The 23,528-nt window shown below is 47.8% G+C and overlaps 1 protein-coding gene across 2 annotated transcripts in view; it reads right to left on the reverse strand.

Annotated features, from left to right (window-relative positions):
• Positions 1-8,623: 8,623 nt before the first annotated feature.
• LOC142817441 (uncharacterized) overlaps positions 8,624-23,528 on the reverse strand; it is a 30,110-nt gene continuing 15,205 nt past the window's right edge. The window contains exons 3-4 of one of the 2 annotated variants that reach the window (XR_012895234.1): positions 22,424-22,477; positions 9,134-9,256 (exon numbers count right to left, since the gene is read on the reverse strand). Coding sequence is in view for 1 of the 2 variants with exons in the window: in XM_075894460.1 (XP_075750575.1) it covers positions 8,786-9,256 (471 nt within the window). In the remaining variant the exon portion in view is untranslated. Of the gene's footprint in view, positions 9,257-22,423; positions 22,478-23,528 lie in introns of both variants that reach the window. The other variant, XM_075894460.1, reaches the window with a different exon arrangement.

A 23,528-nucleotide genomic window follows, 5' to 3' on the forward strand; every position in this document is an offset into this window, starting at 1 on the left:
CATCAGACCATGCCGCTGGACACCAGAATGGCAAGAACAGGTGGAGAAGATACGTCACAACATATCTCGCCTCGAATAATTGAATAATATGATAAAGTGCGAGCGTTCAGCAAGGCATCATTAGCACAAAGAAAGACTTGGGGCGTTTGATCTGCTCGGAATTTTGGAGAAACGCAGCACCGGGTTTTTTCTGGATTCATTGCGTGGGTTTCGAGAAGTGAGCTCAGGAAGACTGCATGGGGTTCCACAGAATGCTTTTCAGGTGCTTCTACTACAGAATCGGATAGGATAAAATTTTGTGACACTGTCTCATTTCCCCCCACACTCTGTAGAGGACAAACTGTGACATTTGGTGCATTTTTTATTTCTTTCTAATACACCCCTTTGAAATGTGGCAACATGGTCATATATATGCAGCACAAACCTTGTGCCTAAAGGAAAGTTTCTGCATTGTCACGTAATCGTAAAGAAATGAAATATATTATTCACAATTATGACATTTTTGCCGCACTTTACCCCAACATACACGTATACCTGATGCATAATCATGGAAGAAGACTCGCCCGCACCAGGGCACTGGCTGCAGACAATGCGAGATTTCCCGACCCGACTGCTTTCGTGGATGCAGCGCACATACTAGGAAAGCATGCCTACTCTGTAGTAGAAATCGAAGGACACGGACGAACGTGCAACTCACTTCTTTTTTTATACCAAGAGGCCGAATGTAGCCGACCAAACAGCGATGGATCTAGCTCTTACAGACTCAGCCTCCAAAGCAATGTATAGCGACTGTAGAGCAGTGACTCGAGCTTTAGCCGTGGGTGAGGTAGACTAAACAACACTGCGAATATTAGGTGTACATGACATGACCTATCATTCCATCGTATGGTTCCCGGCATACATGTCCAGCTTAGGGAGCAATGTTCCGAATCTGAGCGAAACCACACACAAGGTGGTGCGAGGACTCATCGACCGCGGTACTCTGTTTTCCCACGCTAAACTGCACATGAAGTACAGTGATCGACCATGCATATCACTATTGCTTTAAACTAAAGACTGTGAGAGCCTCAAAGAAAATTCGGAAGCCGTGGTTAACAAGCGAATGCCATGAAATGATTCGTGAAAAGAATGCTTTATATCATAGATTTATCAAAAGTAGAGGCAGCAGTCATCTGTCCGAATTCAAGAAATTTAGAAACACGTTAAACAAAACTTTACGGAACAAAAAGAATGCTTATTTTTTAAACCTATTTTAGAGGGCAAGTTTTTGTAGTGATGTTTTATGGGAGGAAATAAATCGTCTGATTCACTCTGGCACTCGCCAAAATAATTAACTGGAGCTCGTAGTGCATAATGAAATACTTAGCGGTGAAAAACTGGCAAATAATTTCAACAAATATTTCACGACTCTGGTCTCAAATAGCACGTCATGTGTGGACAAACGCTCTATTTTGCAATTTATGGGAACATCAAATATGAAATCTGCGTTCTTAGAACCAGTAACGGAACAGGAAGTACTATCGACTTTTATAGGCCTCAAGAATAGTAAAGCGCGCGATATTGATGACATTCAAATTGGCCCAATTAAACACGTACTTGACCTTCTAGTGCCTCCACTTACCTCTCTGTTCAACTTGTGTCTAGCCACAGGAGTTTTCCCTGAGAAAATGCAGCATGCTAAAGTTAGCGTGTTGTACAAATCGAGAAATAAGAATGACTTCTCAAATTACCGCCCAATCGCAATATTGCCTGTTATTTCTAAAGGGCTAGAAAAGGTTATCTGTAAGCGAAATATATCTTTCTGCGATAAGCATTCCTTGATTGCGTCAGAACAATTCGATTTTCGTCAAGGTTTATAAAGTGAGCACGCTTTGCTAGCACAAAAAGAAATCATCTTAAAGGAATTTGAGGAGCAGAAGCTAACACTCGTTATTGATATTGATTTTCCTAAGGCGTTTGACTGAATACACCACCAAACTCTGTTTACTAAACTAGAACAATATGGTTTCCGGGGTGTAGCCCTAAATCTAGTCAAATCTTATCTAGGGAATAGAAAGCAATGTGTAAGCATTAAAGATGAAAGTTCTTCGCTATTAGACATAAACACAGGTGTTCCACAGGGAAGTGTATTAGGCTCCGTGTTATTAAACATCTACGTAAACGACATGGTAAGTGTTAGCGAGAACGTCGAATTTTCAGTTTACGCCGATGACACAAGCTTGTTCTTCCATTTCGAAGACGTATCTATTCTTAGTATACTAGCTCACGACAAGCTAGAAAAGCTACAAAAATGGAGTGAAGTGAATCCTCTTGTTATCAATGCTGCTAAAACAAAGGCTGTTTTATTCAAACCAACCAATAAATAATATATTGTGGCTTAGACTTATACCTCGGTGACAAAGAGATTGGGCTTGTACAAGACGTTAAAATATTGGGGGTCACTTTCAGTGAAGACTTAAACTTGGATTCGCATGTGTATGATGTTGCCAAAAAGCTTGCCAAGGCATTCGGAGTGCTTTCAAAATTCCGAGATATAGTTTCTCCAAAAGTTAAACTCCTTATTTATAATGCTTTATTTCACTCGCACATTAATTACCGTACCCTCATCTGGGGAAACACCACGCAAAAGAACAAATTAAAATTGATCAGGCTACAGAAGAAGGCGATACGACATATTGCAGGTGTGCCATACGACACTCATACATCAACATTATTTACAACATATAACGTGCTCCAAGCAGAACAACTGTACAATTGCAATCTCTTTGCTAAATACAAACATGGTTTGAAAAGTAAAACCAATTTTCTGACACTGTGTCAGCTCAAAGAGTCACCCGCAAAACCTTACAACATAAAGAAAAGAGACACATGGCAAATACCGTTTTCGCGAACGAATTACGGTTTTAAAAGTCTTGAGCATATCATGCCAAACTTTTTGAATCACCTAAACAACAAAGGCATTACGCCTGATACGGTGACAAACAAGCAGTGGAAAGAATATTTATTGAGCAACCCCAGATAGTCTGGGAGTGATCAATTAATCTCGAGTTCATTTTCACTATCTATTATTTTATATTATCATATTCAATTTGATAATTCGTTTGAATAGAAGTGCATTTTTGCCTTTTCATATGCACATGTACAAACATGAACTGTTTCATGTATTTGTGTTTTCGTTATGCATACTGTTTTAAGGTAGTGTTTCTTATATATACAAATTATGTACTTTTGTATTCCTTCTCACTTTGTTCTCCCATATTAAGCCGCATTCTTTCAGTGTTTGAGATTTTACATTATATCTGCAGTTGAAGTTTGCGACTAAATTTGTTGATATTTTACTTGCTTGTGTTATGCGTTCTTGTACTTTTTCTGTTTTACTTGCTTGCGTTTTTTTTTCTTTTTCTTACATCACCACGAGTCTGCGGCCAATCTGCTCAGAGTCAGGAATCCCGTCAAGCTGCTTTTTAGCAGCTTTTAATTCCTGTCCGTGCATCTTTCTCACTTTTTAATCTGATTTACATTTTGTTTTGTATTGACTATTGCCATTGTATGAAAACATTGAATCACTGTACTTTGACATGATTGCTGAAAAAGATTGCTAAAGAAACTGAAACTGAAACTGGACATTTATCAAAATCTTGAAGCAATTTTACCTAGGCTGGTGAGAGCACCCCCACCCCTTCCCGATGTACGCTTGCTCTTCATACCTTAGCCACTGGCGCATGAAGCATATCGACCAAGAATACGACGAACAACATGTGTGTCGATAGTGTCGTGAACGTTTAGTAGAACCATATGCTGCGTGTTTGTGCGTTGAGTGATACTTACGTCAAGGAGTAGGAACAGTGTGCCAAAGTGCTAAAAAGTGCTTTACTCTCAGACCAGCTTCGGGCTATCTTAAGGAGGCCCGAGAAGTGGCGTAGAGCTTCGGGCTCTTTGTCCCACTTGGGAGATTCCCTCTACATCGCCCAGTCGAGTGTCATTCAGGACCCATTTTTGAGTTATAAAGTTTTACCACCACCACCAAGCGTACATTGTGATCAGGCGTCAGAACATGATTATCATGAAATTGGACCACCCGCTACAAAATGCACAAATATTACTGCGGCGTTTTCTTAAGGCCACCACAAGCCACTAAAAGGCACTACGCACGAGAGACAACATATCGTTATTGTGTTCAACTCGAGGTGAAGCGTTAGGTTCCGACAATTTTCATAAGAGCAGTGACATCGACTTTGCGCATGTCCTGTTATCTGTGTCTAGGAGCACTCACTGAAATCTTAGCAGTAATTCAGTACTGATTATCAAAAGAAGGAACGAAGAAATAAGCAATACTCATTAGTAGGACCCGTAATAAGAGTGATTAAAAATAGACTATGTCTCGCTGAAGAGAAGCATGTGTGGATGCGGAGGACCGGACGCTAACACTTAGGCGGCATTGTCAACGGCACTCCTCGCGGCGTTGCGCCGGAGGAGTGCCGTTGGGGACGCGCGAAGCACGCAATGATGGACCGGTGTTTTCTACTGGAGCATGCCAATCACTGCTGCTAATGGGCAATGAGAGAATGAAGACCCCGTTTGAACACAGAGATCCGCAGTTTTCTTTTAGTTAACCTGCACACTGCGAATTCTAGGGTTAAAGCGTGAGTCTGAACGTACTTTGAGGTATGTAGTTGTGACTGGGAATTCTAAGGGTTAAGGTGTGAGTCTGTACGTACTTTGAGGTATGTAGTTGTGGTAGTAGGTAGCCACCTCTGATTTAGTTCTTGCAGTGTTCACTAGATGGCGATACTTGTCGTTGATTGAAAGATGTAAGATGTTATAAAACTATATGGTGGTACTTGTAGTTGATAATGAAAGATGCGATATGTTATAATAAGAATCATGCCACATATGGCGCGTGTCATTTGTGGAAGGCAATCGCTCAATTTAGTGCAGAGACGTACGCTATGAAGAGTGCTGTAAAAAAATTTATACGCTGTTAGCGCGTGCTCAGAGTAGCAGGATGGACAAGGCTTGAGAGCGGCGAGCGCTCGCAGACAGAACCCCAATGTGCGAGCCGGCGAAGCAGAAGCGAACCGTGAAACTGCGCGATGCTGCCACCAATCCTCCCGCATGAGAGCGGGAGGACCAAGCAACACGGCATACACACAGCGTTTCTCACGTCTTTAAATGATGATAGACTGGGCGAATTGCACGGAATAATCACGGTTTACTGATAATTCCCTCCGGAGCTTCGCCCACTCATCATCATTCACCGTGTGCATATGCTGTGAGGAGGAGGTAAAACTTTATTATACCAAGGGATTTGGGCACTTACGTCCTAGGGTCCCCGCACGACCCCACTGCACTATGCGTTCATGAGTTCATGTAGTTCCATGACGTGGGCGGCCCGGTCAGTGGCGATTTTCTGCTTGGCTGGGTCCGTCGAGCGCAGCAAGGTCTCCCATTCCTCCCATGTGGTCAGTGGCTCCGGGCCCCGAGGGGGAGGGTCCGCCGGGCATTCCATGAGAATGTGGGTAAGGGTAGCGTGGGGGTGAGTGCATTGAGCACAGGACGGGGCGTACGCTCCCGGGTAAATGCGGGAAAGAAAATAGGGGGAGGGAAGGGTGCGGGTCTGAAGGTGACGCCATATTATTTGGTGAAAATTTATGCTGTGATTTTTTGTTGCTTCGCAAAGCAAAGAAGAAATTTCCCACCGGCACCATTTCTGAGGTCCAGATCCGGTGCTTATATTTACGGGGTGAACGCAAACGATTCTGCAGCGCGAGTTGTCAGTTTTTTCAATCAAGAAACTCGAAAGCACACTGCCTGCGTTGGCGTTGCGAGGCGAGAGAGGTTAGAGCGTAGGAGAAGAGAGAGGGGGAGGAAGAGATGCGCATGGCCAATGGGAGTGTAAAGAACCTGTAAACTCCGACGTAACTTCGACGCGTGCGCACGCTTGGCGCACCGACACTATACGCTAGCAAAACTCGAGTTCTCTGGTCGAAAGCCGCGCGCGACCGACGCGATTAACGTCCGACAGCACGGCCTGACGGCAGCCGGCACGCTATTCGATACGCTGAATTTCCCAATGACTACGTTACTCATACACATAGAAGAAGAAAAAAGAGAAGGGGGAGGGGGAGCATGACGGAACACAGCCAGCTTCGGCAAGCCATGCCGTCTTGCAGGCATCGTTGTCGGCTGACCAGGTGACTTTTTACGCAAGATCACGCCAGCAACTAGATTTGCCGTTACTTCGTAGTATGGTACCCGAAAGCTTTTAATCGAATCGCCAGACCAGTTGGCTTACGCAGGAGGTTCAAAAACGAAACTGTGCCAAGAGTACTAAAAGGTACCGCATGCTCCGACATTTTGCTCACGTGTTCGGTGGGCATCGTGGGCTTCACTCTTGTGACGTAATGCTCCTTTTTTTTTTCTTCCTCACTGCTCAGATAGCATCGCGTCTGCCTATTTTCGTGATAGGATTTGCTCAGAGTACTTCAAGCTAACAGTTGTGCCCCTACGATCCCGCCGACTGGTTCGCCCTGTGCGGTCTCCTGATGCCGTGAAGCTCTCGTCGAGTGGTGCTTTGTCCTTGGACTTTTTCGACTGGCTCCCAACTTTCTTACCTCTTTCTTTTTCTGTCACTTGCCTTCTCTCTCCATTAATTTTCTTCTATTTATTTTATCCCTCCTCCACTAGCCCCCCCCCCCCCCCCCTTTCTACAAGGTGCCATGCCGTTTCGTCCAAGAGGCAGACAGAAATTAGGAGTTTTTTCCTCGTCTCAAGAACCACTACCACCACAATCTTCATGACAGAGGGACGCCGGCGCGCTCAAATGAGCATGCGTTAAAGCAAGCGCGGCTCGCGCCTGCGAATGTGATGCCTTCTTTGACCGGTTGTTTCGGAGTGCTCTAGAGTGCTCTCCTTAGAGAGAGATGGAGGCTGATGAAAGGAAAAAAGACGCAACCCATCATGATAGCACTCAAAAGACACCAGTCAAAGAGGCAGATCTGCGCCTGGTGCGGCATTGGCCGGCAGCGTGACGCAATGAATCGAGCACTGGGCGCGCACGCGTTGGAAACGTTGGAATATCCCAGAGCCCTAAATGCCGCCGTCATCATGCACTACATATATCCTGACGTCTGTAGTTCTAATCTATGCCAGTACTGTACCACCATAGCCACTCTTGACCATATCCTATGGGAATGTCCAGCATTAGTAAAAAATCCTGGGGCTTTGGCCTCCAATAAAGACATTCGGGCGCGTTGGCGAACTGCGCTGCTCAGTTCGGGCCTGAAGGAGCAATTTTGGGCGATCCAGCAGGAAAAAGAAGCCGCCGGGAAACACGGCTTCTCCATTGGCCCCTTAGTGGAAGCCCATCCCAGCAATCTGCCGGAAATTAATAAAGTCTACATCTCTCTAAACGCCGCGGGGAGAGGTGGGTAGTATACACACATGGGGGAGCGCTAGCAGACGCTGCCTGCATTGGCGTTGCGCGCCGAGAGAGAGGGGAACGTAGGAGAGGGGTAGAGGCAACACCGACTAAATTCCAAGGCCGAAAGGCTGCTGCAGTGACGTCAGAGGGTGGAGGCCCAGTTACGCCGCGAACGCTGCGGAAAGCCGGCGTTTCGTTCGCGTTTTAGGAGAACAAACGCTCCCGCTCTCGCAGCTGCTGCGGCTTGATTGGGCTGAATAAAAGATGTGGAAAAAAAAGTCTTACTCAGCATGCTCAGTTGGGTAACTGGGCCTCCAACCTCTGACGTCACTGCGGCAGCCTTTCGGCCTTGGAATTTAGTCGGTGTTGGTAGAGGACACATATTTTCTATATTGCAGCACACTGGATTGAGCTCGACCTTAAGCGGCTTCACATCTAAATTAAGTACTAAGCCCACCATTGTTCAGCGTTGGCAGTGCCACCGAAAAGACAGTGTTGCCGCGCAGTAACGTCTCGAAAGGGCGTTATCTCATTATGAGGCCAAAAAGGTGGTCACGTAAGCTTTAGTTGCCCTTTCGTCTGCTCGGCGTGCAATGTAGTCATGTCTTTCTCACCATCATCGTCTTCATCGACAACCTCAGTGTCTACGTATGGTTAAGAACGCAGAAGAATTGGGGAATGCAGCAGGGTGATCCATCTGGAAGTACCGAGATGGAGCTTCACGTTTGACGAGAATAATGTAGGCGATTGCCCGTCTTCTAAAGACTATTTAGAGTTTCTTCTGGCTTTCATTTGCTATAATTTTTTGGTATTCGGCATTATTATTTACGTATGCCCATTTTAGTGGTCTTAGCTGTATGAGGGAGTAAGCAGTGTTTATAAGTGAATTTTCCGCTACTATGCAAATACCGCAAGTGAGCTTGCCGTTATGCTCTTGGTTTAGCCTAAAGTGTACCATCAAAAAAGGTTGTCTACAGATGTCGTTTCTTAACAGAATGCAATGTATACATTTGATGCGGATGAACTCGCACAAGTTTCAAGGAAAACTCTATTATGGTGTTTTTCTAAGCAACTCTTGCTCTTTTATTACGATTTTCACTGCTGTTTTTGAAAACTGAGATTACAGTAAATGAGCCTGCTTGCATTCTTCCCAAGTCGGAGTGAATTGGGAACCAAGGAATATAATAAATGCATACAATCTCAGCTTTGTGTTACAAAATCAGCACAATGGTTCGTTTTATTTATTGATTACCCCAAAAAAGAATGTTTTTCAGGAACAAACTGTACTTGTTCTCACATTCACTAGAGAAAAGCACTGAAATTCCGGTGTTCAGTGCGGTCACAACCATGCCGCAAATGAACCTAGCGAGGGCCGTGCCGTGGCCTGCTAGGACCCGCGACGGCCCCGTCGCCGGTACGAACTGCGGGAAACACGAAGTCAGGAATTTCCAGGGTCTGCTGAGACTGCCGATGTGAGCCTCCGAATACGCTCTCATCGGAAGGCGAACGCGCTTTTACTTCAGGTGACGTCACTTCGGATGGCTGGGAGGGACCGTTGGCCTCATTCTGAGTCGACGCTGAGCTGGGGGACATCGCCGTTTTTTCACCGGACACCCGGACGACTTCCTGCACTTTGCTTACCGACTTCCACCCAGTGCTAGCATTCATCGTCGTAGCCGATGATTCCCTGATGAGGACCACCATTGACTCCTGGACTTCGGCTGTTCCCCCACCAGTACTGGCGACGAACGCGACCGGCGCGATGACCGGTGGAAGGGCCGCAGCTTGTTTGCACTCGACGTAGAAACTGTAGATATAGTACAGCACGTACGCCTGCATTGGCAACAGACGCAATGCGAGCAAGAATGTGTTGTGAGCGTGTGTCACAAATGGGTCAGAAGGAACGCGTAAAAAAAATGGCAGATCCCAAGTACAGTGGGAATCGATCATATGCGAAGCACAAATGAGAACTGTTGATATATGTAACATTAAAATCCCCACAACGTTATGAGGTGGGGGTAGATGATGCCGTACATGACTTCCGTGTCGTGATTATCAGGTTTGTGTGTGTCGTTTACTTTCATCATCAATTAACGTCACGTGATACCAAATTTAGTATATGTGAAGCTAACAAAACGGCCCGCTGTGAGCGTGGTATGTTGTCAAGTTTTTGCTTGAGACGCGTGTCAAGATTATCATGTTTGCACCAGTCATATACTTCGTCATTCATTGACGTCACGTAACACCAAATTTGTTATATGTGGAGCTAGGAAAACTCCCGTGAGCACACAATGAAGGGCCAAATATGCTCTAACGTAGCGTTGATGCGTGCGCACTGTGGGCACAGAGACGCTACGTTAGCAAAACGCGAACACTTCACTGTCTGGCACCAGGCGCGACCAGCGTCCGTCTGCGCGGTCAACAGCAACCGGCGCGAACTGCGACATGCTGCATTTCGTGCCGATGCGTTTCCCAAATAACACTGCGTCTCCCTCTTTTCTTGACGGAGGGACGCCAGACGTGCTGAAACGCGCTTGCGTCAAAGCAACGCAGAGCGGCGAGCGCGTGCGAATATATGGCAGGCCCCGCACCTGGCGTGGCAACGCCGGCCTGAAGCGACGAAATGAACAATGGCCAGCACGCGCACCGCGTCACGTCAAAATGTAGTGGCGCCTTGACTGTGGCATGTAGTCATGTTCTCACATTACACACTTCTCATGAGTATCATGTTTGCACCAGTCCTATACCTTCGTCATTCGTTGGCGCCACGTAATACCAAATTTCGTATAAGTGAAGCTTGCGAAACAGCCGCCAGCGCATCACGAACGTGGCAAGTAGTCATGTTGTTGCATGACACGCATGTGATGATTATCATGTTTGCACCAGTCACATACCTTCATCATTCATTTACTCATTGGAATATCAAAATTGGTATGTGTGACGCTAGCGAAACGGCCCCGAGCGCATCGTGACCGTGGCATGTAGTCATGTTATTACATGACATGCATGTCATGAATTTTATGTTAAGGTCTGTCGCTTGTGTTTGCTGTGCAATCATGTCAAACCATACCAGTTTTGCAAGATGTCATGTGGACGAATCCACTGCAAGGGCTGCAGGTCCATGAAATGTAAATCAAGACATTCATGTCATACATGCCAAATTTTTCATGTTTAATTAGTCAAATATGTTCTTGATACAGTATTGTTATGCTAAACTAAGTTTGGTATCGATACCATTATTGAAACGGTCAGGAGAGCTAAAAGTTGTAGGCGGCTAGATAGATAGATAGATAGATAGATAGATAGATAGATAGATAGATAGATAGATAGATACGCCCAAAGTCGCCGAAGTTCGCTAAAAAATGCTTCGTATTTAAAATAGTTCGTGGCAGTCCTTATGCGCACCAAGACGCGTCATAATTGCAGTGCTGCCTAACACTCCATGTGCATACGATATGCTTCCGTCGCATCAGTTAAAAATAGTGATACGAAGATGCACGCTAAGTTTACCTATGGTGATGCCGTTTGGGAAATATGTCTCACCACCACCGCCATCGTCGCCAACATACCGCATCCATACACCCAGGCAAACACTACGGCGTTTTTCGCACGGTATGCTTGGGTGCGCTGCGGTACGCCGTTTAAACTGAAGTGTCGCGTTGCGATTTTTTTATACTTTCGGGCCCTCCGTCCCTGTTCCGGCAAAACCTTTACAGTGCTTGTTTTCAACCTGTTCGACAGTAACCTGCCCGCGCCGCCAGGCACCGTTTCCAGTACCTGTACCTACTTTGAAGCACCATCTGTCGTACCAGTAATATAGTCTATAGTACCTTCGCCATGAACTGCATCGCCCTTAGACTGGAAGGAATTCAACTTCGGCCCCAGCTTGACTTCGTCACATAAAGCTGAGTTGTAGGCATTTCTACAAAACTTCCCTGACTGCGTTGCCATGTCACCCAATGAGCTCGATTATTATGTAGGGTTTAACGTCCCAAAACCAATGATGATTATGAGAGACGCCATAGTGGACGGCTCCGGAAATTTCGACCACCTGGGGTTCTTTAACGTGCACCCAAATCTGAGTACACGGGCCTACAACATTTCCGCTTCCATCGGCACCCAATGAGCTCGGCCACACTCCTTTGGTGCAGCGCAGAATAGATACCGGCGCTGAAGTTCTTTAGCGTTGAAAGTTGGGCAGTCGGGGACAGTTCATGTTTACTTTTGTGCCCAGCCTCCATTTGCTGCTTCCCAAGTAAACACGAATCTAAAGTTTCTGTTCGGAATCACCCATGTTGAGTGTCTAGTTCTGAACGCGCAGTAATTGCTATGAAACTTGATGACATAGTTAGGTGTGGTATCATATCGCGCTCGTAAAACGAAGATGGCAAAACTCGTTTCTGTGCTGACTATCAACCGCTGGACAATTTTTCTAAGCCTCACTTGTATCCGCTTACACGTCCTTACGATGCTTTTCGCCGCCTGCATGGTGCCCGCTTTTTCACTACACTGTATCTTCATTCTGGCTATAAGCAAGTTGAACTAGACCTGAGTGACGCTGAAGAGACCACTTTTATAACTCCGGACGGCTTACACCAATTTAAACATTGTCTCAACGTGGATGTGGCCCGCAGCCAACCCACGTTCTTGAGAGGCATCAGCTTCTCAGAACAATTTGTGAATAAATTTCGTTGACTGACTAATTGACTTTATCATTGAAATATTCGGAGTGGGCCGCACGTGCTTGTTGTGCCGGTAGCCTATAGCGACAATTGGTGATGTTTATGTGCCGCGACGTCCCGACTGCTGGTCACCTCGGGCTACACAGAACACTGGCACGCATCGAAGGCAGGTTTTAGTGGCAGTGCATGTGCAGTGACGTATACGTTTTGTCGTGCACGATCTGTCAAGAATGAAAGGTCATAGCCAATCTCTCCTCCAGAAATAGCTTTCGAGATAGTGGGCATAAATCACGTGGGACCACTTCCACCTACGTCGCTCAGCAAGAAGTTCCTCATCGTTCCCACGGATAATCTCAGGAATGTTAGAATTCGTAAGATTGAGGGAATTGGATCCTGTCGAATTCGGCATTCCACGGCTACTCCTCAGCACTCATAAACAAACAGCCTGGTGGAACGTACAAACTGTACTATAATGGGCATAATGTCGTCATACGTGAGTCCTAGTCATGACTACCGAGAAGAATGCGTCGCCGCAGCTATTTTTGACCTCAGAACGTCAAAGCACGAAATGACGTAGGAGTCTCCGTTCAAGCTTTTCAATGGAAGGACGCCAAGGCTACCACAAGACCTTCTTTGGCTTGACACAACGACGCACAGCCATCCGGATGATACCAGTACATCGTAGATACCAGTACGTTGGAGCTACTTCGGAAGGCTCGTTTTAGAGCGCACCTGGCCATAGCGCATCACCCAGCGAAATACCGCTCGAAGTCTAACCAAGACCTACCCATATGAAACCAGAAGACCTAGCACATTAGACGCATCAGAGTTTTTCACAGCATCGCCAGAATTTTCTTCCCCTGTTTGACATTGTCTTGGGTGGTGCCGACTGAAAGTTATTCTCGAATTAAGCACAAAAAGTAGAAACCGTCTTCTCGACGCCCATGCGCGCCAGCTGAAACTTTATTTTTCACTTGATTTCTGTAATTACACCTTTTCGTCTTCTGGATGAGACCCCTGGGGGGAGGGGGTAGCGAATGCAGTTTATCATACCGACACAGTGATAGACACGTGAGGGGTTGTCCGGAAAAAGAGAATGGTTCAGACAGTGTTGGATTGTGCTCGCCTGAGTTGCTCTTGTACATTTCAATACTGATATAAATTGTCAAAATGGCGGACATGGCGAGTTGATGGTTAATAAGAATGATGAGAATATTGCGACTCTAAACCATGGTGCAAGAATACTTTAGTTGAGCGAACGGCGCGAAGCGAATGCTTGGCGCGGAGGGACCAGTTATGTTGTCGTTTGCGGTGTGCCGATAGATGACTCGCTGGACTGGGGACCGTGGCGGGCTGCTCGCTAATTTCGCAAAGCACATTCGGCACGTGAGCGATGATTTACATATCTGAGAAAACCGGGAAATCGCGTGATATCAATCACGTGACCTGCATATAGCGGCGCCGCGAAAGAGGGGGAATAGGAAGGAAGGTGACGGGGCGGTGAGGGTGTTATAGCGAAGATAAATGAACACCACTAATTTCCTCCGACACGGGGCTTTCCTACACCGAGAAGTGGGAGCGTTCCTACACCGAGAAGGGGGGGGGGGAAGGAAGCCGGGGCAAAGTTTGAAGCGCCATCTTCCAGGCTCCTAGCGAAACAGAACATCATCGGGCAGCGGATACTCCCAGAATTCGCTCATTTAAAGTACTCTTGCAGCGCGCTCTAAACCACAATTAGGCAAAAGGAACAGCTCCAAAAACCTCGATCCTAGTGTTAACGTCCACGTAGGTCTAACTACATGGTCGTTCAGCAGGCCCGCCGCGGCGTTCTAGCGGCTAAGGTACTCGGCTGCTGACCCGCAGGTCGCGGGATCGAGTCCTGGTTGCGGTGGCTGCATTTCCGATAGAGACGGAAATGCTGTAGACCCATGTGCTCAGATTTGGGTGCACATTACCGAAGCCCAGATGGTCAAAATTTCCGCAGCCCTTCACCATGGCGTCTTTCACAATCATATAGTGGTTTTGGGACATTAAACCACACATATCTATCTATCCTTCAGCATTTCGGCGCCATCTCACTGCGGCCGCCGAGATCAAGATTTATTGCCATGTCCTCCCAGTAAGCAGTCAGGCAACATAACAAAAACGCCACGATAGCGGGTCTCTCTCGAAGCCCTCTCAACTATGAAACTAGCTGATGAATTATATCATGCTGAATCACTACATAACTCGTGTCGAGAGTCTGCTGGCCTATTCGCCAGCAGCGATGGAGTAATCGGAATGGCCACACAATAGCAGTGTTACGTAAAAAGTTGTCTCGACACCAGGTGGGCTTCACCAAACATCCGGCCAACGCCATATGCCTTTGCGGAAGTTACTTTATCTCTTTGTGACTTCTAATAAGTGACCCTGCTTTGCATGGAGTGACCCAATAAAGGATTTGATACATCGCTATTGTAGAGCATGTCACGAAGGGGAATATTGTTCGAGTCATCTGAACATTATAAAAGTATGCTAACGTTTTTCGAATAAGAACGACATTTAATTATGAATAAAATATGTTACGCTTGCTGCTGTGTACGTGCGTCAAAAGAACAAGTTATCGCAGCTTGCTGTCGCTATCAGTCACTTATTAGGTCTGTCTGTGTGTGTGCACAATAGCTGAAGCAAACGTTTTATGGAAAACAGTCTTTTTGTGTACATACTTCAGAATACGCGCTGTCTATCACGCAAAAAAAAACTCAGATCGTCCCTTATGGCTTCACTTAACACGACTGGAAGCCGAAATTCAGCGTCTTTTTTCTCTAATTACATGTCCTGGGGCGCTATGTTGGATCACCCGAACTTGGAAAAACTGGGCTTCAGCTCGGGATCTTTCGCAGCTCTGGCAACCATCCATTTTGATTGAGCCAACAGTACAAAAAAAGTTAACGACCCACCTCTCAGAGCACTGCGTTTCGTCGGCTTAGAACTGTTATGCCAGCGAGTCCTCGTCAAACGTCCGTGCCTCTGAAAAAGGCAATCTGGGTCAAGGCCAGCCCGCAGTCCGCCTGACACGAACAACTCAACGGCGTAAACACGCGCGGCGCCTCTCTGGCCCACGTGCAGTGAGTCAGCAGCGCACGTGACAGCGAGCCGGCGTTCTCGTGTCTGGGGGTAACGTGGCCCAGCGGCGACCCCATTGGAGGAATCTGCCCTGATGACCAGCGGCGCTTCTGATTGGACATTGTGGTTGGACCCGGTGCAAATAAAAGAAGCCCTGCGGCGTGTCGCGATCGGCGGTCCTATGAAAGAGGAGTCCCCATGTCGGAGAGCCGACATGTGTGTGAGTCGGCGGTCTTAGGCGAAAAGTTGACCTATGTGTTAGAGAGGAGAGCTCGGCTCTTCGAGTCTGTCGGCCCCAGTGCCGAATTGTAACGCCTCTGTATATATGCTGTACATAAACCTTGTTTAACTCACCGTCGTCTCGTCCGCTCGTCTTATCAGCACTGCGCAGAAGCAGTCGCGAGCTGAGAAACGTACGTTACCAAACGGCTGGTGACCTTCCCGGCGGAGTTGGAAGCAGTGGCGCCTTCGGGACCGTGTTGGTGTCACCGTCATTCGCAACAGTGGTGGCTTCGGTGGGATCGGTCCGTCTTTCGCAACAGTGGAGGTCAGCGGTGGGATTTCGGAGGTGGCTTCGCAACAGTGGTTGGCAGCTGCGGGATCGGCCGGCGTCAGCGACATCGATGCGGTGAGTGCCTGACGTTTTCCCCTCAGTTCACCAGACTACTCTAGCTCAGGTTGTAGTAGTTTAGAGAAGGGCTGTGTGAAGCATTAGAGTGAGCTTTGATCGTTTCAAGCAAAGTCGAAGTGCTTTGAAACCAAAGTTAATGCGGAGGGGGTAAACACGAGAGAGTGAAAAATTGCTTGCGCGTCTTGCTAGTTGATTTATAGTGGGTACGGCAAGTAAATTGTTAACAGGGGCAAACAGCAAGAGGCTAGTGTGAACGATGGAGAACCTTAAAGTGAATGAACTCATCGAAATTTGTGAGGAACTCGGCATTACTTTGGGCCGTGCGAAACGAAAGCAAGCGATCCTTGAGATCATGAAGGATGAGGGAGTGTCGGCTGAGGAAGTCGATGAGGCCTGGGTGGATATTAAAGCACGCCGTGAGGAGGCTGAAAGGCGAGAAGTAGAAGCTCGCGAAGAAGCTGAAAGGCGCGAAGCTCGCGAAGAAGCTGAAAGGCGCGAAGCTCGCGAAAAAGCTGAAAGGCGCGAAGCTCGCGAACGTGAAGAAGCTGAAAGGCGCGAACGTCGCGAGGAGGCCGAGAGACAGGAGCGTCTCGAGTTGAAACGACTAGAATTGGCAATCCTACAGTGTTCGCAGGCGCCTAGCGTAGCTTCTCCAACAGCTCAGGTCAGCGGTTTTAGAATTTGGGACCAACTGCCACCGTTCGTAGTAGGCGAGGACATGGCGAAGTATCTCGTCAAGTTTGAACACGTCTGTGAGCGAAACGCTTTGGAGCGGCCTCTTTGGGCGCGGAACCTGCTAGCTCTTCTTTCCGGCGAAGTGTCCGACGCGATAACTTGCTTGTCGAGGGAAGCGTTTGAGAGCTATGACGAGGTTAAGGAAGTGCTCTTGAGACGTTATAAGTTGTCACCCGAGGCTTTCAGGCAAAGGTTCCGGTATGCTGAAAAGGAGAATGAGTCACACGTTGACTTCGCGTTTCGTCTTAAAGCCGATTTAATTGAATGGCTCAAGGGCGAAGGTGTTTATGACGATCGCGATAAAGTTGTGGAATGCGTTGCATTGGAGCAATTCTACCGCTGCATCGAGGATAATGTCAGACTTTGGCTGCAGGACAGACTTGGGGAAGTACAGCTAAACAAGGCAGCAGAGTTAGCTGAGGAGTATTATACTCGCCGAAAGTTGCACAGCAGGGCAGTGCGCGTTGAAAAGGATGATAGAAAAGAGGGCTTTTCAAAGAAACCTGATCAATGGAAACCCGCTCCGCACCGTAATTTCAAGAAGGACCCGTCTCTTACGAAGGACAGTGTGGGGGAAGGGCAAACAGAAGCGGATAAATCGAGTGAGGTTTCTACCACACAGGCATTTGAATCGGAAAACAAACGGAAGCCGCTAATCTGCTACAACTGTAAAAAGGAAGGGCACATCGCTAGAAACTGTCAGGAAAAGTTTGCCTTCGCAACGATCCGAGAATCAGAAAAAAACATTCGGTTGTTGGAGCCGTATCTCCAAGAAATTAGGGTCAATGAGAAAACGTGCCGAGCACTTAGAGACTCAGCGGCAACCATGGACGTTGTCCATCCTTCATTGGTGTCTCCGGATGACTTCACAGGAGAATGCGCGTGGATCAGGCAAGTCGCCGAGGAGCAGAGTGTGCGCTTACCAATCGCCACGGTTGTCATTGAAGGCCCGTTCGGTGAGCTTCGCACCGAAGCGGCTGTGTCTGCCGCGCTAAATGATCGTTTTCCTTATCTTTTCTCCAACAACTCAGAGCAGCTTCTCAAAGAGCAGGGCAAATCGTTCTTCCCCAACTTAGCGTGCATGGCTCTCACGCGATCGCAAGCGCGGAAGCTATCGCGGCAGCTTGATCTGGTTCAATGCGGTGAACTCTCAAGTGACCTTGTCGGCGGGTCGACGGAACCCCAGAAAGGAAAGTTTCCGCATGAGTCATGTGAGCAGTCACGCGAGCGGCCCGTCGCCGAACCGACCGGCGCGGTTTCCGTAGAAAAGGGAGACGACATGGCGCCATTGAGTCAGAGCGAGAGGGTTGCAACGCTCTCGCCTGTAGCGGAAAGTTGGAGCGAGCTGCCGAGAGTTGATCGAGAGACGCTCATTCGAGAGCAGCGTGAGGATCTCTCGATTGAAGCGCTAGTGGAAAGCCAAATTGAAGCGCTAGTGGAAAGCCAGAAAAACGCGGCAAAAGTGCTGTCGAAGGAGCACTACGAGGAACCGGTGAAGAAGCGTGCTTTCGAAGTAGGGAGTCAGGTAATGCTGCTGCAGCCGTTCAAAAAGAACAAGCTTGAGGTTGATTGGGAAGGGCCCGCCAAAGTATTATCGAAGCCTTGCGATACAAATTATGAAGTGAAATTAGGAAGGCGGCCGGACAAAATTTACAACTTGATGAAACCAGACGTTCAACATCAAGCGGTCGTAAATCTGTTGTTGAATGCTTCAAAGGAAGAGGAAGCAGAAATTTTGAGTTCTAGTGAGGTAATTGAAGGGGGATCGAAAGTAATCCGGGAGCAGATAAACCTAGAGCCTAGCTTAAGTGAAGGAGGACCTGAGAAAGAGGACCTGAGAAAGATTGGTTCCGAGTTTGAAGACGTGTTTTCGGACCGCCCCGGAAACACGAGGGTGATCGAACACGATATCGAGCTAAGCGGTGAGGAGTCAATCCGTAGCAAGCCGTATCGTTGTTCCCCTGTGCAACGTCGCAAGTGTGAGCCGCTCTTGGTGCCGCATAGGTATCGTCGCCTAAAGGTGGCCGGTTACTGAGGTGGAGCATGTTGCTCCACAGCGCAACTTTGACGTTCGCTATCAAAAAAAAGGGGAAAGCTAAACGCTAATGCAGGTGCATTGAGCAGTGCGTTCTAGCTAGTACCTTCTCAACCTTTCGGTTTCTGGCTGGCGATTAGGGGCAAAATTTTGACCTCATCACGACCTGGGCTGAGCGCTCTCGTTCAGAGTGATCTCAAGGGGCCAACTTTGTGGTATTCTAATTCGTTACGTTGTTGTACGTGGGAAAAAAATTGAGTTGTCATTTTAAGAGTCTTGTGTCCCACATGTGCCTCTTGATGTAGAGGGAACAAAACTCCGATAGACAGTTAGCTAGGTATATGTTGTACTATACTTTGTCTGGTGTTCTGTCGGGTGACTGAGGGCACTTGCTTGTGTCGTGTGTTGTCTGTTGTCGATCCGTTCTTGGCAAGTTGCAGAACCATCGACAAGTGCTGAAACCGAAGGTGGTCAGGAGACGAGTGAAGCTGGCCGGAGAGTTGTGGCGACAAGCCAGTGGAGCTGGGATTCGTTGTCAAAAATGGGATGTGTTTCCGGAACAGTCTGGAGCTGTATTCTCCCCATGGCCCTGGAGGCGAACCTGGAGGGACCTGGCGAACGAGCGCACCTGACATCCGAGCCCAGTGGAAGCAGCTCGTCTTTCCGGTGCATTGTCTGGCGGCGGGGGTGCTGTTATGCCAGCGAGTCCTCGTCAAACGTCCATGCCTCTGAAAAAGGCAATCTGGGTCAAGGCCAGCCCGCAGTCCGCCTGACACGAACAACTCAACGGCGTAAACACGCGCGGCGCCTCTCTGGCCCACGTGCAGTGAGTCAGCAGCGCACGTGACAGCGAGCCGGCGTCCTCGTGTCTGGGGGTAACGTGGCCCAGCGGCGACCCCATTGGAGGAATCTGCCCTGACGACCAGCGGCGCTTCTGATTGGACATTGTGGTTGGACCCGGTGCAAATAAAAGAAGCCCTGCGGCGTGTCGCGATCGGCGGTCCTATGAAAGAGGAGTCCCCATGTCGGAGAGCCGACATGTGTGTGAGTCGGCGGTCTTAGGCGAAAAGTTGACCTATGTGTTAGAGAGGAGAGCTCGGCTCTTCGAGTCTGTCGGCCCCAGTGCCGAATTGTAACGCCTCTGTATATATGCTGTACATAAACCTTGTTTAACTCACCGTCGTCTCGTCCACTCGTCTTATCAGCTCTGCGCAGAAGCAGTCGCGAGCTGAGAAACATACGCTACCAAACGGCTGGTGACCTTCCCGGCGGAGTTGGAAGCAGTGGCGCCTTCGGGACCGTGTTGGCGTCACCGTCATTCGCAACAGTGGTGGCTTCGGCGGGATCGGTCCGTCTTTCGCAACAGTGGAGGTCAGCGGTGGGATTTAGGAGGTGGCTTCGCAACAGAACCCAGGACCGTGTCAAGGACAGTCGACAAAGTTGGGCAGTGTTTTCAAACCACACGTATCCTCTTTCATTTGTTTGTGTTTCCACCGGATGCAGAAGTGCACCCATGCTATAAAAGTGTCAGAAACATTTCGTGATGATATTTTTAAAGGCAAAAAGTGTTGGAAATAATTTTGAGCTCTTTATGCGCTCAACAAGTCTGTTTTAGAATAATCAGCATGTTGGCCTCTGAGATTAGTTCTGAAAGAGAATATGTCATCATGACCTCAGAAACTCAAGGCTACGTATTAATCACCACGGTCGACTTGCACGCTCTAGCGTGTTGCTCGGACGGTGCGCACCTTTCTCGTCATTTTCATTGTCTGCTAGCACTCCAGCACGTGTACCTGGCTCATTAGCCATTTGGCTGGTCAGTACACTTGGCTAGATAGGCGAGGATATGCTATGACCAAGCTAATTACGCCAAGTCACGGGCCAAGGTAATCACGCCCGATCTTGAGAACACAATTCTGATCATAATATGTGGGGTTTAGCGTCCCAAAACCACCATATGATTATGAGAGACGCCGTATTGGAGGGCTCCGGAAATTTCGACCAGCTGGGGTTCATTAACGTGCACCCAAATCTGAGCACACAGGCCTACAACATTTCCGCCTCCATCGGAAATGCAGCTGTCGCAGCCGGGATTTGTACCCGCGACCTGCGGGTCAACAGCCGACTACCTTAACCACTAGACCACCGTGGCGAGGCAGAACACCATTCTAATGAAGCCATGTCTGGCTAGGACTGGGCAAACTAAAGCATGATAGTTGGTGAGCTAACTAAATCATGCTAATTAACGTGACGTACATCATAAGCACGTCAAGTACAACTCTGTTAATCACCCCTTACCAACATGATGATGATCAGAATCGTGGTAATCAGGATTACGTTTAATAGATCTATACTGATCATGACCTTAATTACGCCCGAGACAAGTGTGTTTTAATTGAAACCTTATCAATGAAGAAAAAACAGTTAAGTGTAATTGTCATTAAGCCTTAGTGGATGTGTGTAATCGAAATTGAGACAGAAATAGCTGGAGCGGTCTGCACTTCGAAGCCGACCAAGCAGATGATTAGGCGACCGACTTAAAAAGCAGGAAACAGCTATAGGTTATTACAAGCTCCACTATGATTTCAGCCTTGCACAAGTTGGGCAAGCTGACCTAATTATTTTATATGCAATGAAATTGCGACTCAGTCTTTACCGCATGAACACTTGACAGTCACCCCGGCATCATGACAGTCACGAGTTGAACTGGGGCATTCTCCGAATCAACGAGTTTGTATCCGAGTTTATGCGTCAGTTTGATTGACAGACGCCTGCGGTGAAAATCGGGTACGCCCACCACGTTTGCTCTTGCCGAGGAGCAGTGTTCACGCCGAGCGGCACGATTAATCAGCGTTATTACGCAGACTGTGCACACACACATGCTGAAGTAAAAGTGATGTCATCACGTCTTTACAATGCTTCGCACTCAATTTCACCGCGTTACGACGCATTCACTCATGGCCACTTTGCCGCCATGAAGCGACTGCCCCTGATGACCACCTGTCCTTATAATTCTCTGCAATATTAGGTAGTGCGAAACGAGCAGTACGAGAGTGCTGCGTTTCGCTTCTAGCCTTTCAGAGTACAAATTTGCTGCCTTCGAAACTGGAAATTTCTATGTTGCTGGTGGAACAAAAGAACCTGCTCGAAAGCATTTATACGCCCAGAAACACGATTGTGGAAGACACATGTTGAGTTGGCAAAAAGATAGCGCGATAATCACACTGACGTCGGTGCACTGTTGAAATGTGGACGGAGTGGCGACGCTAAAGTGTTCGCACACGGCGTTTTTTTTTCTTTTTATAACCGCAGTTAGTGTTCCACATGACTTTCCAACGTCACGTGCCTTCTTGAAGCAATTTTTTTTCAACACTGATATCACGCGCTCTGCACTGTCTCCATGTCATGGCCACCGTAGAGCTAGGAGCATGTTCGTCTGTCTGAGAAGCTCGCGTTATCCTGAATAACACCCCTTATCCGGCCTCGCCACGCTTTCAATCCTTTCTACACCTAGCCTGGTTTTGCCCAGCCTCGCAGATCGGAGGCACCTCACCTGTCTTGCATTGACTCCGTGATCGGGCCACGTTTGACTAACTTGTGGTGCTATATGGCGACGTCATCATGTATCGTGGTGTTAAGAAAAGTGACGTGACACTTTGGAGATCTGTGACGTCAATGGGTCATTATGGCATTTTTTTCACTACTCCTCCACGACGCCGTGTGACGCAGACAATAGAATTTTACATTTAATGAGGGGTCAAAGGTCCTAAATGTAAAGAGCTTGAAAATAACCGGGGCCCATAATATCTTACCTTTACAAGCGCGATAACTGAATACGTAATGACGCCGTTGATGAATGATGCTCTCTGAAAGAACGAACAAAAGGACCGGCTCTCGGTACAGGTTCTGATCAACCATGAAAAACGAGAGCAGACTGTATTATAAGCAACCCTAAAATTTGCCACATTCTCACATACAGTTCATTCAGGCAAGCAGGCGACCCCTTCTTGAGATTACATGGCTCTTGCATGACAGTATCCTTGTATAGTAAACTATGGTAAAGTATATTACTGTCACTTATCAGTCAAAATTCTGTTGCAGTGTTAAGAGTCTGCTGCAACAGCGTCATTAAATTCAGGTATGTCAACTTTGCAATCTGATCTCCAGCCAACTGCAGTACTGATAACCTTGGCGTAAATCTTACGCCCAGCAGCTGCGAAGCATAATAGTTTGTTTTAGTTTCACGTGCGCAAATGTGAAAAGTCCACGTGCCTTACGTGCACGCCATAAGAAACACGTTTAGCTGCACGTACGCCACCCGTGGTGAGAGCTACCACGTAGCTCCATCTGCTGGGAATCACGAATACTGCGGTAACCGATTCTCGACACGTCATCTTGTTGTCGCGCTCGCCACGCTATCTTGTTTGAGTGCCCATGCGATGCTGTCTACGTGTGCGAGAAATGCACGCAAAAAATATAATCCCCCGTACGTTTGTGAAGCCAATGCATGGCCGCTATGTTGTGCGCATGCGCACTGCTTACACGTAGAAGCTCGACGTACGCAAAAGCTCCGCGTACGTGAAACTAAAACTGTGTAATGTTTCTCAGCGTTCGCGTAGCGTCTCTCATTATGTTATGGTGGCTTTGGGCCATTAAACCCTACGCACCAATGAATCCAGCCTACAAGTGGACTCAACGGGACGCGCGTCTCGAGCCGATGCTAACAATTGATCATCAATTCCATAGCAAAAAAAAGAGGCCCGAAGGCCGAATGGTGCTTGAAGGGCAGTGATCGGAGCGTACTTTTCTTACTGAAAGGGCCAGTCAGCTGGCTCCGGCTTTTTTTACACCACACAAACAAGCTCGCGCATATTTCCTACGCGTGACCAATCTCCCTCCACGTGCAGCGATGTCAAC

The sequence above is a fragment of the Rhipicephalus microplus genome, chromosome 5, assembly GCF_043290135.1.
Source record: "Rhipicephalus microplus isolate Deutch F79 chromosome 5, USDA_Rmic, whole genome shotgun sequence".
Lineage (NCBI taxonomy): Eukaryota > Metazoa > Arthropoda > Arachnida > Ixodida > Ixodidae > Rhipicephalus > Rhipicephalus microplus.